The following is a 12,484-nucleotide window of genomic DNA, read 5'->3' as shown; positions in this document are numbered from 1 at the left end:
CAGCTCACACACAGCACATTGAAAAATCATGAGGCACCGCTCCTGGAGCTCTCATGGCTTTCTGAATTAAATATCGGTTCCTCAAAGTAAATGGAAGTACTTGAATGTGTCTTATATCAAATGTGGATTACTTTATTAGTGAAAACTGTATCCTCTGGAGGAAATATAAAAGTATTTATGAGATTTGGTTTTGCTTAGTGGACAGGATTGATAGGCTCGTTTTCACCTCTGGGTCTTGTCATGCCCAGAGCTGTCACAGGCTGTCTAGTTGTTGTTGTCAGTGGTGGGTGGAGCTCAGGGCAAATTCAACTAGTACACCATGCTTTGCTTCTGTTTTTTTTTCCCCCCCAACCTCTGCTAACTTAATCACATGTAATATAAATTTACCGGTCGTGGAGTGAGGAGAACCAGCAATACTAGAGAGCAGAGTCCACAGAACACCAACAAGCAACTTAAAATTTAGGCTTATCAAATTCAAGTTGGGCAACTAAGGCAGGTTCACGGCCAGAGAGCTAAAGGAAACAATTGGTATTGAGTTGATTTACTGTTTAATGAAAGACGAGGCTGATTAGCTGACTACACTATGTCATCGTCTCATTCACCTGTTGACGTGTCCAGTACAAGTGCTGTAACCTAATTGTTATGTCTTGAATGTGGCTATTATTAGCGCTCATCCGGTGAGGAAATGGGCAACGGTTGCTAGGAGAATTGTGACGTAGCCTCAAGAGCATCTGTGTGGTTGTCCAGAAAGACAATAAAGACCCTGAACCTCAAAGTGCTGGACTTTTTGGCCCTGCTTTGAGAAGTACTTTGGTGTCTCATGTTTTCAATAGCCCGGTTGTAGCAAATTAAAATGTGAATCTAGAAATTGAAACTAGCCAGCTATCTCCATCGGTGGCTCCCCTCTCCTTTTACTCTGCAGTAGTCACCATTCATCTCGATGACGGGATTTTCCTCGTGCAAGAAGCAGCATTCGGTATTTCTGTATTTTCAGAGGACTAATGTGATCAGAGTTTCTCTGCCATCTTTGTATTTCTTCTAATGGAGTAATAAATGACTCTTCTGTAGCTGTGTGTGGGTGAGTTTGTCCTTCAGTAGACTGCAAATGAAAATCCCAAAAGTGGCTTAATTTAGCAGCCTTTTATTAATGGAAGTGACAGTTTGGGTTCTTCTCAGCCGTAATGCCTTTTTAAACTCAGAGGAGGGCAGTGATGATCATTAAAGTTTTGATTTTTGACTCTGTTTACTCCCGTGTTACACAATGTCATCATTTTTAGTGCATTTTCCTCTGCTTCATTCATTGCAAATGAATTTAGTCCCACAAACTTGACTGTGTCTGTGTTTGTAAGAGTTGGAACTCTTATGTGCAGTTTGATGCTTTGAAAGGTTTCTGGAGTAAAAGCTTAACATTTCCTCGTGCTAATTGCACATTTGTAAGGTATCTAGCATTACTAATGGATCCTGTTGTGTACGCTGCTCATCTACTGTCTCCTTTCAGACAGTCTTCTCTTATATTAATTACACCTCTGCATTTCCCACATGACAAGTGGAAATGTCTGCTGTGAAGAAAATCCTGTGGGGTTCACAGTAATTAACCCCATCAAGCTAAAAAGGCACACAGTCTTTTTTTAATTTAGTCTTTCATCTATTTGCCTAACACATCACGGTTGTAATTCAACACCACAGAAACATAGAAGAGGTCAAATTTGTCTTTGAATATGGCTTTTGACAGGTTTCGGTCGACTACAAATGATATAGTTGGGATGGAGCTTTAATCTTTTTAATTTCTTTGATGGAGAAAATGCGGCTTGGTTTAAAACTGATTATTCCAGCAGCAGAAAAGGTTTTTCAGCCAGAGCCAAATGGAAAATCAGCAGGATTCCTCTTAATTTGGATATCATTTACTAAGGTGTAATGCTCATTTTGTTAAGCAAATGGTCAGAAATAACAAGAAAATGAATAGATTTCTTTAATAGGCTGACAGAGATTTATTGATTTTGACTGCATGCAGACCAACTGTTGTGCAGGAGAAACACCCAGGTACGGTGTATGGTCGTGACATCATTTCAACTCATTACCATAAATGCACATACCACACAGGTGGAGATATTTACCTGACAGTACTGCGTTTGTATAAAAACTAACCAGATAAAAATGGCTACACCTCTGGTTTGCCCTTCTCCTTCATTGGAAAGATTTTTTTTTTCTGTTAATTTGATTTCAGTCAGTAATATTTGACAGTTCACAGCCTTTTACAGAGAAAGCTTAAATGTCCAAATACCTCTGGATATATCTGGAATATTCCAGATATACCTTCTGCCTTTGAGGGAGAAAAATTACTGAACCTTTCAAAGTAGACTCCATCTATTCAGGATGTGACAGTGATCCCATCAGACAGGCTTTTTAGCCATTATTTTCACAGTCTGATTGCATGAGGGTGTGAAGTGTGTGATTGTGTGTAGATGGTGATGTTTGAGCCCATACTGTCATACAATATGAAAGATTGGGACGAGGGATACATAAATAACTAACCTGCCTGAGTGGAAATGTAAAAGCACACAGAAAACTCGATTTCTGAACGGCATGATCACATTAGTTACTGATGGGCATCACTCGAGAATGAAGTCGGGCTTACGGAGGCCAAGAAGGTCAATCAAACAGATGAACCCTGAGCAATGCCCATCTTAGTTTAATCCTCTAAATATATAGGTCATAATCCTGACCCTATACTTTGGAAAAAGAAATGTAAGCAATATTTGATGTGTATCTTTGTTTCACGAGTGCCTACATACAGGAGCAGAGTTTAATGAAAACAAAAATGACATTCTGATGTCATAAGGTTAAAGTTGTCACTGACATCTACTTAAACTATTTGTATCTGTGTACACTTAATTAAACCTCTGCATTGACTCTTTGTAGAGCCTAAGAAAGTGACCATCTCCATTTTCAGTATTTATACCTGTGCAGCTGCGTCAGTGCTGATGTGTAATGTCGGGTTTCAAAAGGGTTTGCAGCTACGATGTACCAGCGTTTTAGATTCAACGCAGAATCAGAATACTTTAGAAGTGCCAGGGGGAAAATATTTTTTTTATAGATGCTCACCTAATATATCAATGTGAAAGCTAGATAATGTAAACTGTATAAAAAGTAAAACTAATTAAATATTTAAAAGTTGATACAATGTACAGTAAAAACAAGATATTGTAACTACACAGAACTATTAAAAGTCTCTTACACCTACGAGTGCTGAGAGCGATGACTTGTCAACAACACAGGAGACAAGAAAATACTGTGGTTGCAAGAATGACTACTGTGAAATTCATATTGTTATAATCATAATTTCCTGTTCCAAAGACCTTGCAATGGGTTCACGCCTGCAGTGATAAAAGAGAGGCTTAAATTTAAGATCTTGCCTAAGAACTTAAAAATTCTCCCTTTTTAAAAATAAAAACTATGAAATTGGTCTTTCAAATAGGAGCTGTTTTTTGTTTTGTTTTGATTTTTTAAATCGAGAAGCCTCTCTCCCACCAGTAGGAAAATCATTTATAAACAGATTCAAAAGTTGTGGCCCCATGACTGAGCCCTGGGAGACACCCATTATTTCAGAGTTGCTCATTTTTCAGCTCTCACACAGCCTCCTTTCTAAATAACAAATAACCAGAATAACGGGCCGCGTCTCTTGTGTTTTCTGGTACATTTATGTGGAACTGGGTTTTCATTTTCAAGTTTGAATGAGACAGTGCAAATCTGATCTCTTTCTGAAAGTCATTCATTATCAGAATATTCATATGCTTCAAGTATTGTTTGGTTTAGTTTCCAACAACACTTGTGCATGTGTAATAAATCTCCAGTCAACATTTGGGGAATGACAGATTTTTGATCCACTGGTGAAATCTACACAGAAAACCGAAACCACATGTTGGGAGGAAAGATATATTGTGCAATCATTTAAACAGTCTTAAGTTAATCTGCAGTGTTTTCAACACACTTTTCTCCAACTTCAACAGGCTTCCATGTCCGTGCTGTTTCTAAAAAACAAAAACAAAAAACAAAAAACAAGAATCATCACCTTATTATTCATTCAGATAAGATCAAAGAATACTTCTGAATAATCTGGGTTTGATTCCTCTGTTTTTCTCTCTCACAATATTCTCTCTGTGTATACGTTCGTATGTGTTCCTTTGGGCGGGAGGATGCCGATCAAAGCGCTGTCTTGACTGTGAATTCCTCAAATAAAACAGACTTGTAAGATTGTTTAATAACCGTGCACAGTAAACAGGGAGCTAGGCCTTATTTTGTATGCTCCTAATGTTAAATTTGGTTTCATTCAGTGACCATCATAGCCATTTTTCTTCATCAAATATCCTGAAATGAAGTAGAATTGCACAGATTTCTGTCCAGCGAGGTAACAAAGTCTCACTGCCTTCACTGTGCACGGACATGTCATGCTTATGTGAATAGTCAATCCACAAATTCCAATTCTGAACCAGGAAAAACTGGCTGCTGTTCTGCATTTCTTCTTCGCATCATTTTGTTGTCCCTTTGCATTGTGATCTCTCTCTTTGTGGTTGTTTTGCATGTTTTTTGGGTCTCTGTAGTTGTTTTACATCTCTTTACAGTTATGATGCACCTTAGGCGAGTCATCCTGTTTCCTCTTGTGACAGTTTAACCACTTTATGTATCATCTTTGTGTCTCTTTGCAGTCATGATCTGTGTTTTTAAGTCACTTTTTGCATGTGACACCCTGGGCAGTAGGACCCCAGTAGGACTGGAATTCAGCAAATTGCTTTTTGCAAGTATTATATTTAATGCTATCAGTTCATTGAAAGAAAGACATTAAAATGACATCATGTTTTTCATATGGTGAGTTATGTAGGAGCCCATGATCCCTGCGAGGCCTGGTGCCCCCAGGCCGAACAGAGCCAAGGGTAACCCCTCAGCCTGCAGGGTCAGGGTAAGTGAGGGGCATGAAAATTATGGCTGTGTTTTTCATGTTTATCTGATAAACAGTGTAAGCAACATTAAGCAAAGCAACATTAATTAAGTGCTAAAAATACCAAAGAGTTCTTTAGCAAACACAGAATCAGCTTTTAGCTCAACAGGCTGGTTGATATTTGGCTGCCCTCTAGAGGCCAAGAATATTACTCTTACAGGTCTGTTGATTCCAAATTGCTTATCACTTAATTCTTGATCCTCTTTGAAAGAGTCCCTGCTGATTAAGGTGGATAAAATGAGACTTTCCAAATATTTGTTTGACAGGAAAAAAAAAAAAATCAAATGTTTAATTTCTAAAAATATTCTTTTGTGGAAACAGTAAGTGCACCTTTGGTATTGCCCATTTAGCTGATATAGCTTCTTGTAGGCATAAGTGTTAACATGTCTCTGAAATGCACATGAAAATTTTTGACCGCTGTCACATGTAAAATCTGTTCAGCTGCATAATTTGCGAAGCTTTCACCCACAGCTGCCTGCTGTAATAAGGTTCGCTACATTTGTTCAAATAGATTTTTATCCTCATGTACCAAAAGTGTCTAAGAATGTTTAAACTAATCTGAAGTTTTAACATATTACAAAGGGAAGAAAGTCCTTTGGTTAGTTTTGTACGTGATACTCATTTTAATTGGAAAACCACCCCATGCTTTAATGTTGTTGAGATATAATCAATAATGTGCAAAACAGTGGTTCAGCTTCTTCTCCTATCAGCTTATCTGTGGTGAACCCTTGTACTACTGTGCAAACTGAGTGAAAGTGCATAGTGAGGGGGTGTAGGGGCTGTATTGGAATTGGGCCAGTCTCTCTTTGTTGAGGTCCTGGTGAATGTTTTACAGGTTTAGGGTTACAGAGTTGTGGTTCAACTTTGAACAACAAAGATTTACTTGGGTTGTTTTGCTCCTTTCTTAAGATGCAAGAGAGGTTTAATCCTTAGTGATTGTTAGGTTGACAATACTAGTTGTATTTTAATATTTTTTTTTATTTTTTTAAACTTTCTGGAGCCTTTGAACTGCACTGATGTTCGCTTTAACTAATATGAGTATATCCACCCTAGCAGTGCAGACAGCCAGATTGGAAACCTGCAACTGTTCATTTCATATTTACTTCAAAATGAAACAGTCTTGTGTCTATCACCTTACAGAGCTAGAGAAAGATTTTCTGAAACTTCACTGTGTCTGCAGTTAGAGTTAGACCAGATCAGTTAGTTGGTAAGATCTTATTCCACTTGCCACCGAGCCTTTTGAAATGTTTGAAACGATGCAGGAAAGTTTGCAGTTTGTTTTCTGACAATTCTGGGCTTCATAACTGAAATAAATTGAAAACAAGCGATCAGAGTGACAAGTCACACCTGATAAAAGCTGCTATTGTCAACACCAGACTGCAACAGACTTTTTGCTTAATTGAGCAGAAACACAGAGAAGTTTAGGAAAGCAGCTGAAAAACACCATTACCAAAATAGTCTGAAGAAAGTGCAGCAAATGAGTGGTATTCATTAACTACTTACTTAAATAAACTACCTGCCTAATAATTTGCAGTAGATACTGTGGCTTCCTATCTCTGGTTATGGATTAGGTAGATGTGTGTTTTTCCAGTGCAACAAGTGGATGCTTGTTTAGATTGGGATTTGCATAGTTTCAAGGCTGGATCTGGAGGTTTTTTTTAAAGCAGTGTTTCCAGGACTTTCCTGCTGGAGAGGGAGCCCTGACATTGTTGTTGGAGTTGCTGTTGGAGTGCTGCCTATGTGTGCGTCTGTAGCAGTTCTTAGCTGGCTGGTATATGTCGCTATCTCGTGAATGTGTCAAAGTACACATTTACACATGACAGGCAGAACCAAAGATTTTTATTGCATCAGGTGCTTTATCTTGTAATGGCTATATTACAAGGTGGTGGGTGGTAGGTAGATTTCAAGGCCAGTGAGAGTGGTTGGGCAGACCTGCTAACAGGAAGGCAGAGAAGTGATCAGGAGGAGCAAGGGAGAACCAATATTTCTTAAAGTGTGGATACCAGCAAACTCCTTCTGGTGTTGAGCAGACACAGTGAATTTATTCATTCATTTAAGATTTCATTGTTGCTTAGCATAAAGATCTAACCTGTAGTTCTTGTATGAGCCAAGTTGTAGAGGTAGGCATATGTATGCTGGCTTTGTCACTTGAATCGACAGGAATTGCTGCAGTATCCTCTCTCTTATCACAAATTCTACAAGAAACCAGCAGGACTGCTAGGGGACAAATCACGGTATCAGTCCTAGCAGAATAATTACAACACAGCCTGCCAAGTAAAGCAAACATTTATATTATTAGGCTGCGCTGTGTAAATCTTAGCTAGACACACTTCATACAGACTTTAATGACATAAAAACCAATAAAACAAGAAAAACCAGGAGTCTCACAAACCAATCTGTTTCATGCCATTTTATTTATCCATAAACACAGTTGCTTTTTAAATTTTTGCTCATATGAATTCATATGAGTGTCCACAGAGGAATTCACTGAACTATTTAAACTGATTGTAGTGATACACTACTGGATTTAATGTTGCTGGAAGCAGCACAGTGGTCTTATGGTGGGGAAACACTCATGACCGCCCGGATACTGTGGAAAGAAAGAGAAAAAAAAACTGAGTTTCACTTTAGCAAATAATAACTTGTGTTTTTCTTCAGCTGTGAAAGGCAAATCTACCATTTGCAGTTCTTCATGAGTTCAATGGCATCATTAGCTTGATCCAAAGTCATGTTCTGACTAATAAACTCGTCCACTTTCAACTTCTTGTCCAGGTAGTCTTTAACCATCTTGGAGACGCCGTCCTTACTCTTAAATCCTGAATCACAAGATTAAAATAAGAGCCACATTTTAGAACATGTAAACTTAAAGCTCCTTTACTTGCGATTCATCACTCCGTGATAATAGTTATTTGTGGGGACGTAACAGTCTAAGGTCTAGGGGTAGGTGTGGGGAACAGTAGAAACAGGACCAGGAAAGAACGAGAAGGAAGCCAAACAAAGCAGTGTGGTGAATATTAAGTTCTTATTATGAACAATCCCAAATCAAAGAGATTGTTCTTATTAATAAAGCGGCGTTGCAAAAAAGACAAAGGTCACAACTCAGTCTTATGTGTCTTAAGAAGGTGGAAGAACAAACAAGCACCAAAGAATAATGCACTTCTAAAGCCCAAAGGCCCACCCCTAATCACTTGTAGCAGCACACACCTTACTGCTGCTGGAGCCCACACTACTCACTGAAAGCAGTATACTTCCCCACTGCTCCCACAACTACACTATAGCACCTCTCCATTCCCTAACAATCAGTGCAACGACAAAGAGAAAACCCACCCCACACGCTTCTTCTCTAACCCTATATAAGGTCTGAGAGTTAACTGCTGACTGGGTCCAGGTGCTGAATGAGGGAATGAGCAGCAGCTGTATCCTGGAGCGAGGGCAGAGAGAGAAAGAGAGCAACACCACACCCACACACTCCCACAGCCTCACAGGATGTAAAATAGACTGATCTCACCTCCAAACATGGAGCCCTTCCACGTACGTCCAGAGATGAGGTGAGCCGGTCGAATAACTATGTCATGCAAGTCTGTCCATCCAACAATCACACTGACACCCCAACCTTGGGCTGAAGACTCCAGGGCACTGCGCTAGATGGAAAAGAGCACAGAGTCAGTAGATCAAAGGGCTTCTTCAATGATTAAAATCAATTATTACATTTTAAATGCTAAGGAAAAAAAAGTATGCTTGGTTAACTTTATTTCATGCTCCATGTTCTTAAACCACATTAGATTAAATCTCCCTACCATGACTTGCACATTCCCAACACATTCCAATGAGTAGTCCACGCCTCCATTGGTCATCTTAGTGAGCACTTCATGGATAGGTTTATCGTGATCTTTGGGATTCACAAAGTCGGTGGCTCCAAACACTTTGGCCTTCTCAAACTTGTCTGGATTGACGTCAACGGCGATAATCCTTTTGGCCCCTGCAGCCTTGCAGCCCATGACTGCAGCCAAACCCACAGCTCCCAGACCAAACACGGCACAGGTGGAGCCTGGCTCAACCTACAAGGAGAGACTTAGTCACTTTGTGCTAGGTATAGTAAAGTTCTAATATATAGAAACATAATGAATGGACATATTCTGTATCTTCTAATGAGTGGTAACTCTTGCCAAAGCATTTCAATCTTGATGAGAATTTCTATTGAAAAGATTTTAGTTTTAAGTCAAAAATGGCTCAATTTATTGTTGTGATTTGGGGCTATATAAATAAAATTGAATTGAACTGAAAAGGACTCAGTACCACCAAGCACACAAATTATTTCAACTTTTTCCTCCGACACTGTTCTCGTTAACTCCACCCTTCTTCTCCTCTCTTGTCTGCTGCTTTGGATGAATGAAAGCATTTGTCATTGTATATACAATCAAATTACAGTGTCTCTAACCATACATTTGAATATTTATTCCAAGCATTTAAACTCCTGTTGTTAGATTGAAATTGTTAAATGTTTCCATTGTTATACTTAAATTTGTAAACCGTGCCTTAAACTGCATGGTTAGATATTCTTCTGTTCCTCCCCTACACATCTATGATGCTGAGGGAGGTAATTAGCTGTAGCCGTTTAACTGCAGGCACATTCTATGTGAGATTCTGGTTTCCTTATCTTCTGAGGAATGTAACTGGTAAATATGGCAAATGGCCTGTATTTATATAGCGCTTTACTAGTCCCTAAGGACCCCAAAGCGCTTTACATATCCAGTCATCCACCCATTCACGCACACATTCACACACTGGTGATGGCAAGCTACATTGTAGCCACAGCCACCCTGGGGCGCACTGACAGAGGCGAGGCTGCCGGACACTGGCGCCACCGGGCCCTCTGTCCACCCCCGGCCATTTAGGAGCTCACCTATGCTTGCATATGGTGAACCATTAAAGTTAAGCCGTATACGGGTGTGGGGAGATGACCTTTGGATAACTAGGAAATGTGGTTAAACAGTTGTAAGCATATATTGTGTGGCAGGAAGTCATGTACACACACACAGTGTTCTAACCTTTTGTGACCTTAAGGGTGGTTCTTGTATTCACTGAATAAAAAGCTGCAAGGGAAGGCTGTTTCTTTGAAATTGGCTAGGAAACAGGTGAGCAGCGTTCAGCTCCAAGAGCCTGGTTCCAACCAGCCTCCGTTGCTAACAAGTAAAAAAACGGTTCCATCGTTGTCTTGCTTTCTTCCGGGGTGATGAGTCTCTGAACTAGCTGGTCTGAAGCGCAGACCGAACACCTGTACCTTTACGATCTCTATTCTTCACAACCTCACCTTTCCACCCGTCTCTCTCTCTCATCCACACACATGTATTCTGTCTTGGTTCTGTTGATATTTATTCATCTTCTCCCCAGAAAGTGCCTCCACCACTACAAGCTCACTCTCACCTGTTTCCTACTCTCACTACAGATCACAACGTCATGTCCAGACATCATAGCGGAGACATGAGGTTGAGATACGAGGCGTGGTGCTTTGTATTAAAGATTAAATAAAATCTCGTGGCCTTGTTTGTCTGAAGGACATTGTTCCAGATAACTTCCTTGTTCTTTTTAGAGAGAAAAGTCTTTCTACTGCCAAATTCTTGAAACAAGCTCCACTTATTGAGTCTTTTTTTTTTTTTTTAAATTGTACTGTCATAAAGTTTAGCATTTATAGTTGAGGCCAAAATTATTAGCCCCTCCAGGAATTAAGGCACATTTATCTAAACTTCTTCCCAATGTTTGCAGTATTGATAAAACTTGATATAATTAAAAATTCACCAGTGCTATTTGGTAGCTTCTGGTACATTTTGTAATATAAAATATATTTTTAGGCTTACTTTTTACCATATAGTGTAAAAAATAAGGGGTGGTCAAAATATTAGCCTCATGTGAATGTTTGCTTTCAAAACACACCTACAGTAATTAACCAATCAGCTTTGAAATCACACCTGTGCAACCAATTGGCTTCCTAACGACATTCAATCAGCATCAGCTTGTCTTGCAACAAGACAATGACCCCAAACATACATTGAAATTAGTCCAACAGTTCCTCAAGGATACTAAAACCAAGATTCTGGAGTGGCCCGCACAGACCTCAATCCTATTAAGAATCTGTGGCAAGTGCTCAAAGTGAATGTCCATGCTTGGAAACCATGCAAGCTAGAACAATTTGCAATGGAGGAATGGAGACAACCAAGTAAAGACCTACTCTAAGAGACTGTTGTCAGTTGTGCCTCAGAAAGCGTACAGTACTGAGAAATTATGGCTAATAATTTTGGATGTCTCATTTTTGCCCTTTCAACTTGGTGTATCAATAAAATATCCTAATTAAACTTAGTGAACATTGTTATATTGGAAACGGACACACTATGAAAAAACACTTGTTTTTAATTAATGGTCATTTTCATATTGAAATTAGTAATTTTGGCCTCAACTGTAACATGCTATCTGCGGACTGTAGAATCTGAGATGCAGCGCCTGGGGTTTTTTTTTTCCAGTTTCTGTAGGGTGACATTCACTCCAGTCAAGATTTTGGCATTTTGCTAATGTACACCTGAATCCTCCAGACCAGCAAACACTTAAAACTTCTGCTTCTGCTCTTCCCAGATTGGTTTAAAGTGCCCTGATATGTCATAGGGCCTCTACAGACACACTTAAAAGATTTAAGCAGCAACAACTGCAGGGTTCACTTCCAAAATCTGGAAAAATTATGTATAAACTTCTTAATACTTCTCTGAAAGAGAGAACAAGCGCATTTCCAATTCCCAAATCCAAGCCCAAATTACAAACCTTAGCAGTATTAACAGCTGCCCCATATCCAGTGCAGATCCCACATCCAAGAAGACAGACTTTGTCCAGAGGAGCAGCAGGATCAATCTTAGCCACAGCCATCTGATTGATCACAGTGTACTCAGAGAAGGTGCTGGTCCCCATAAACTGCAGCACCCTCTTCCCTTTACAGGTAAACCTGGATTCCACTCCAGCCATGATGGCCTGATTAATCCTGGTCCTGAACAAGAGAATTTATGCTAAAATTAAAAACAACATTTTTTAAAGGCACGTGTCTAATGCTTTAACAGCCTATGAACAAAACTGAAGATAAAATGGATCACAGGAGATGAGTGCTCACCATGCTACCTCACACTGGTTGGTCCTGGGATTCTTACATAAGTGGCATTCTTTACACTGAGAGAGGAAAAGAGGAATCACCTTGTCTCCTGAAAGAAAACAACAGTGAAACCAAACAGAATATTTCCCATGCTTCTTTTTAGAGGCTTTGCTGATGCTGTTATTGTTGAGCTGCGTGACCTCAGTCGATGGAGAATATCTACTTAAATTACTGCTAAGTATTATGATTGAGTGGCCTGGACCACAAGATCCAACAGCTTTAAACATTTAGTTGTACAAAGCTGCCAAAAGAGAAACTGCAAACATTTAGATCGTAAAAAAAGACTTACTGGTTACTGTATTTTT

At 39.4% G+C, this 12,484-nt stretch overlaps 1 protein-coding gene across 1 annotated transcript; it reads right to left on the bottom strand.

The window, feature by feature from the left end:
- Nucleotides 1-7,388: 7,388 nt before the first annotated feature.
- On the bottom strand, nt 7,389-12,421 carry LOC102298003 (alcohol dehydrogenase 1). The gene is made up of 6 exons (XM_005947531.2): nt 12,141-12,421; nt 11,801-12,020; nt 8,791-9,051; nt 8,502-8,634; nt 7,671-7,809; nt 7,389-7,583 (listed from the first exon to the last, which is right to left on the bottom strand). Exons 1-6 carry the CDS (start codon nt 12,404-12,406, stop codon nt 7,550-7,552), a joined length of 1,053 nt encoding a protein of 350 aa, XP_005947593.1. The 5' UTR covers nt 12,407-12,421; the 3' UTR covers nt 7,389-7,549.
- Between the last annotated feature and the right edge of the window lie 63 nt (nt 12,422-12,484).

This window comes from Haplochromis burtoni, unplaced genomic scaffold (assembly GCF_018398535.1).
Source record: "Haplochromis burtoni strain Fernald_Lab_line unplaced genomic scaffold, NCSU_Asbu1 Contig_523, whole genome shotgun sequence".
NCBI lineage: Eukaryota > Metazoa > Chordata > Actinopteri > Cichliformes > Cichlidae > Haplochromis > Haplochromis burtoni.
This window is presented reverse-complemented; position numbering and strand designations above follow the sequence as displayed.

What these genes read in the sequence shown, in the direction of transcription:
- LOC102298003 (XM_005947531.2), bottom strand. Translation starts at nt 12,406, where the DNA reads ATGTTTAAAGCTGTTGGATCTTGTGGTCCAGGCCACTCAATCATAATA. An exon ending in CAGCTGTTAATACTGCTAAG is followed by an intron (nt 9,052 to 11,800) that starts GTTTGTAATTTG and finishes CTCTCCTTGTAG; the next exon opens with GTTGAGCCAGGCTCCACCTG. An exon ending in TTGGGAATGTGCAAGTCATG is followed by an intron (nt 8,635 to 8,790) that starts GTAGGGAGATTT and finishes TTTTCCATCTAG; the next exon opens with CGCAGTGCCCTGGAGTCTTC.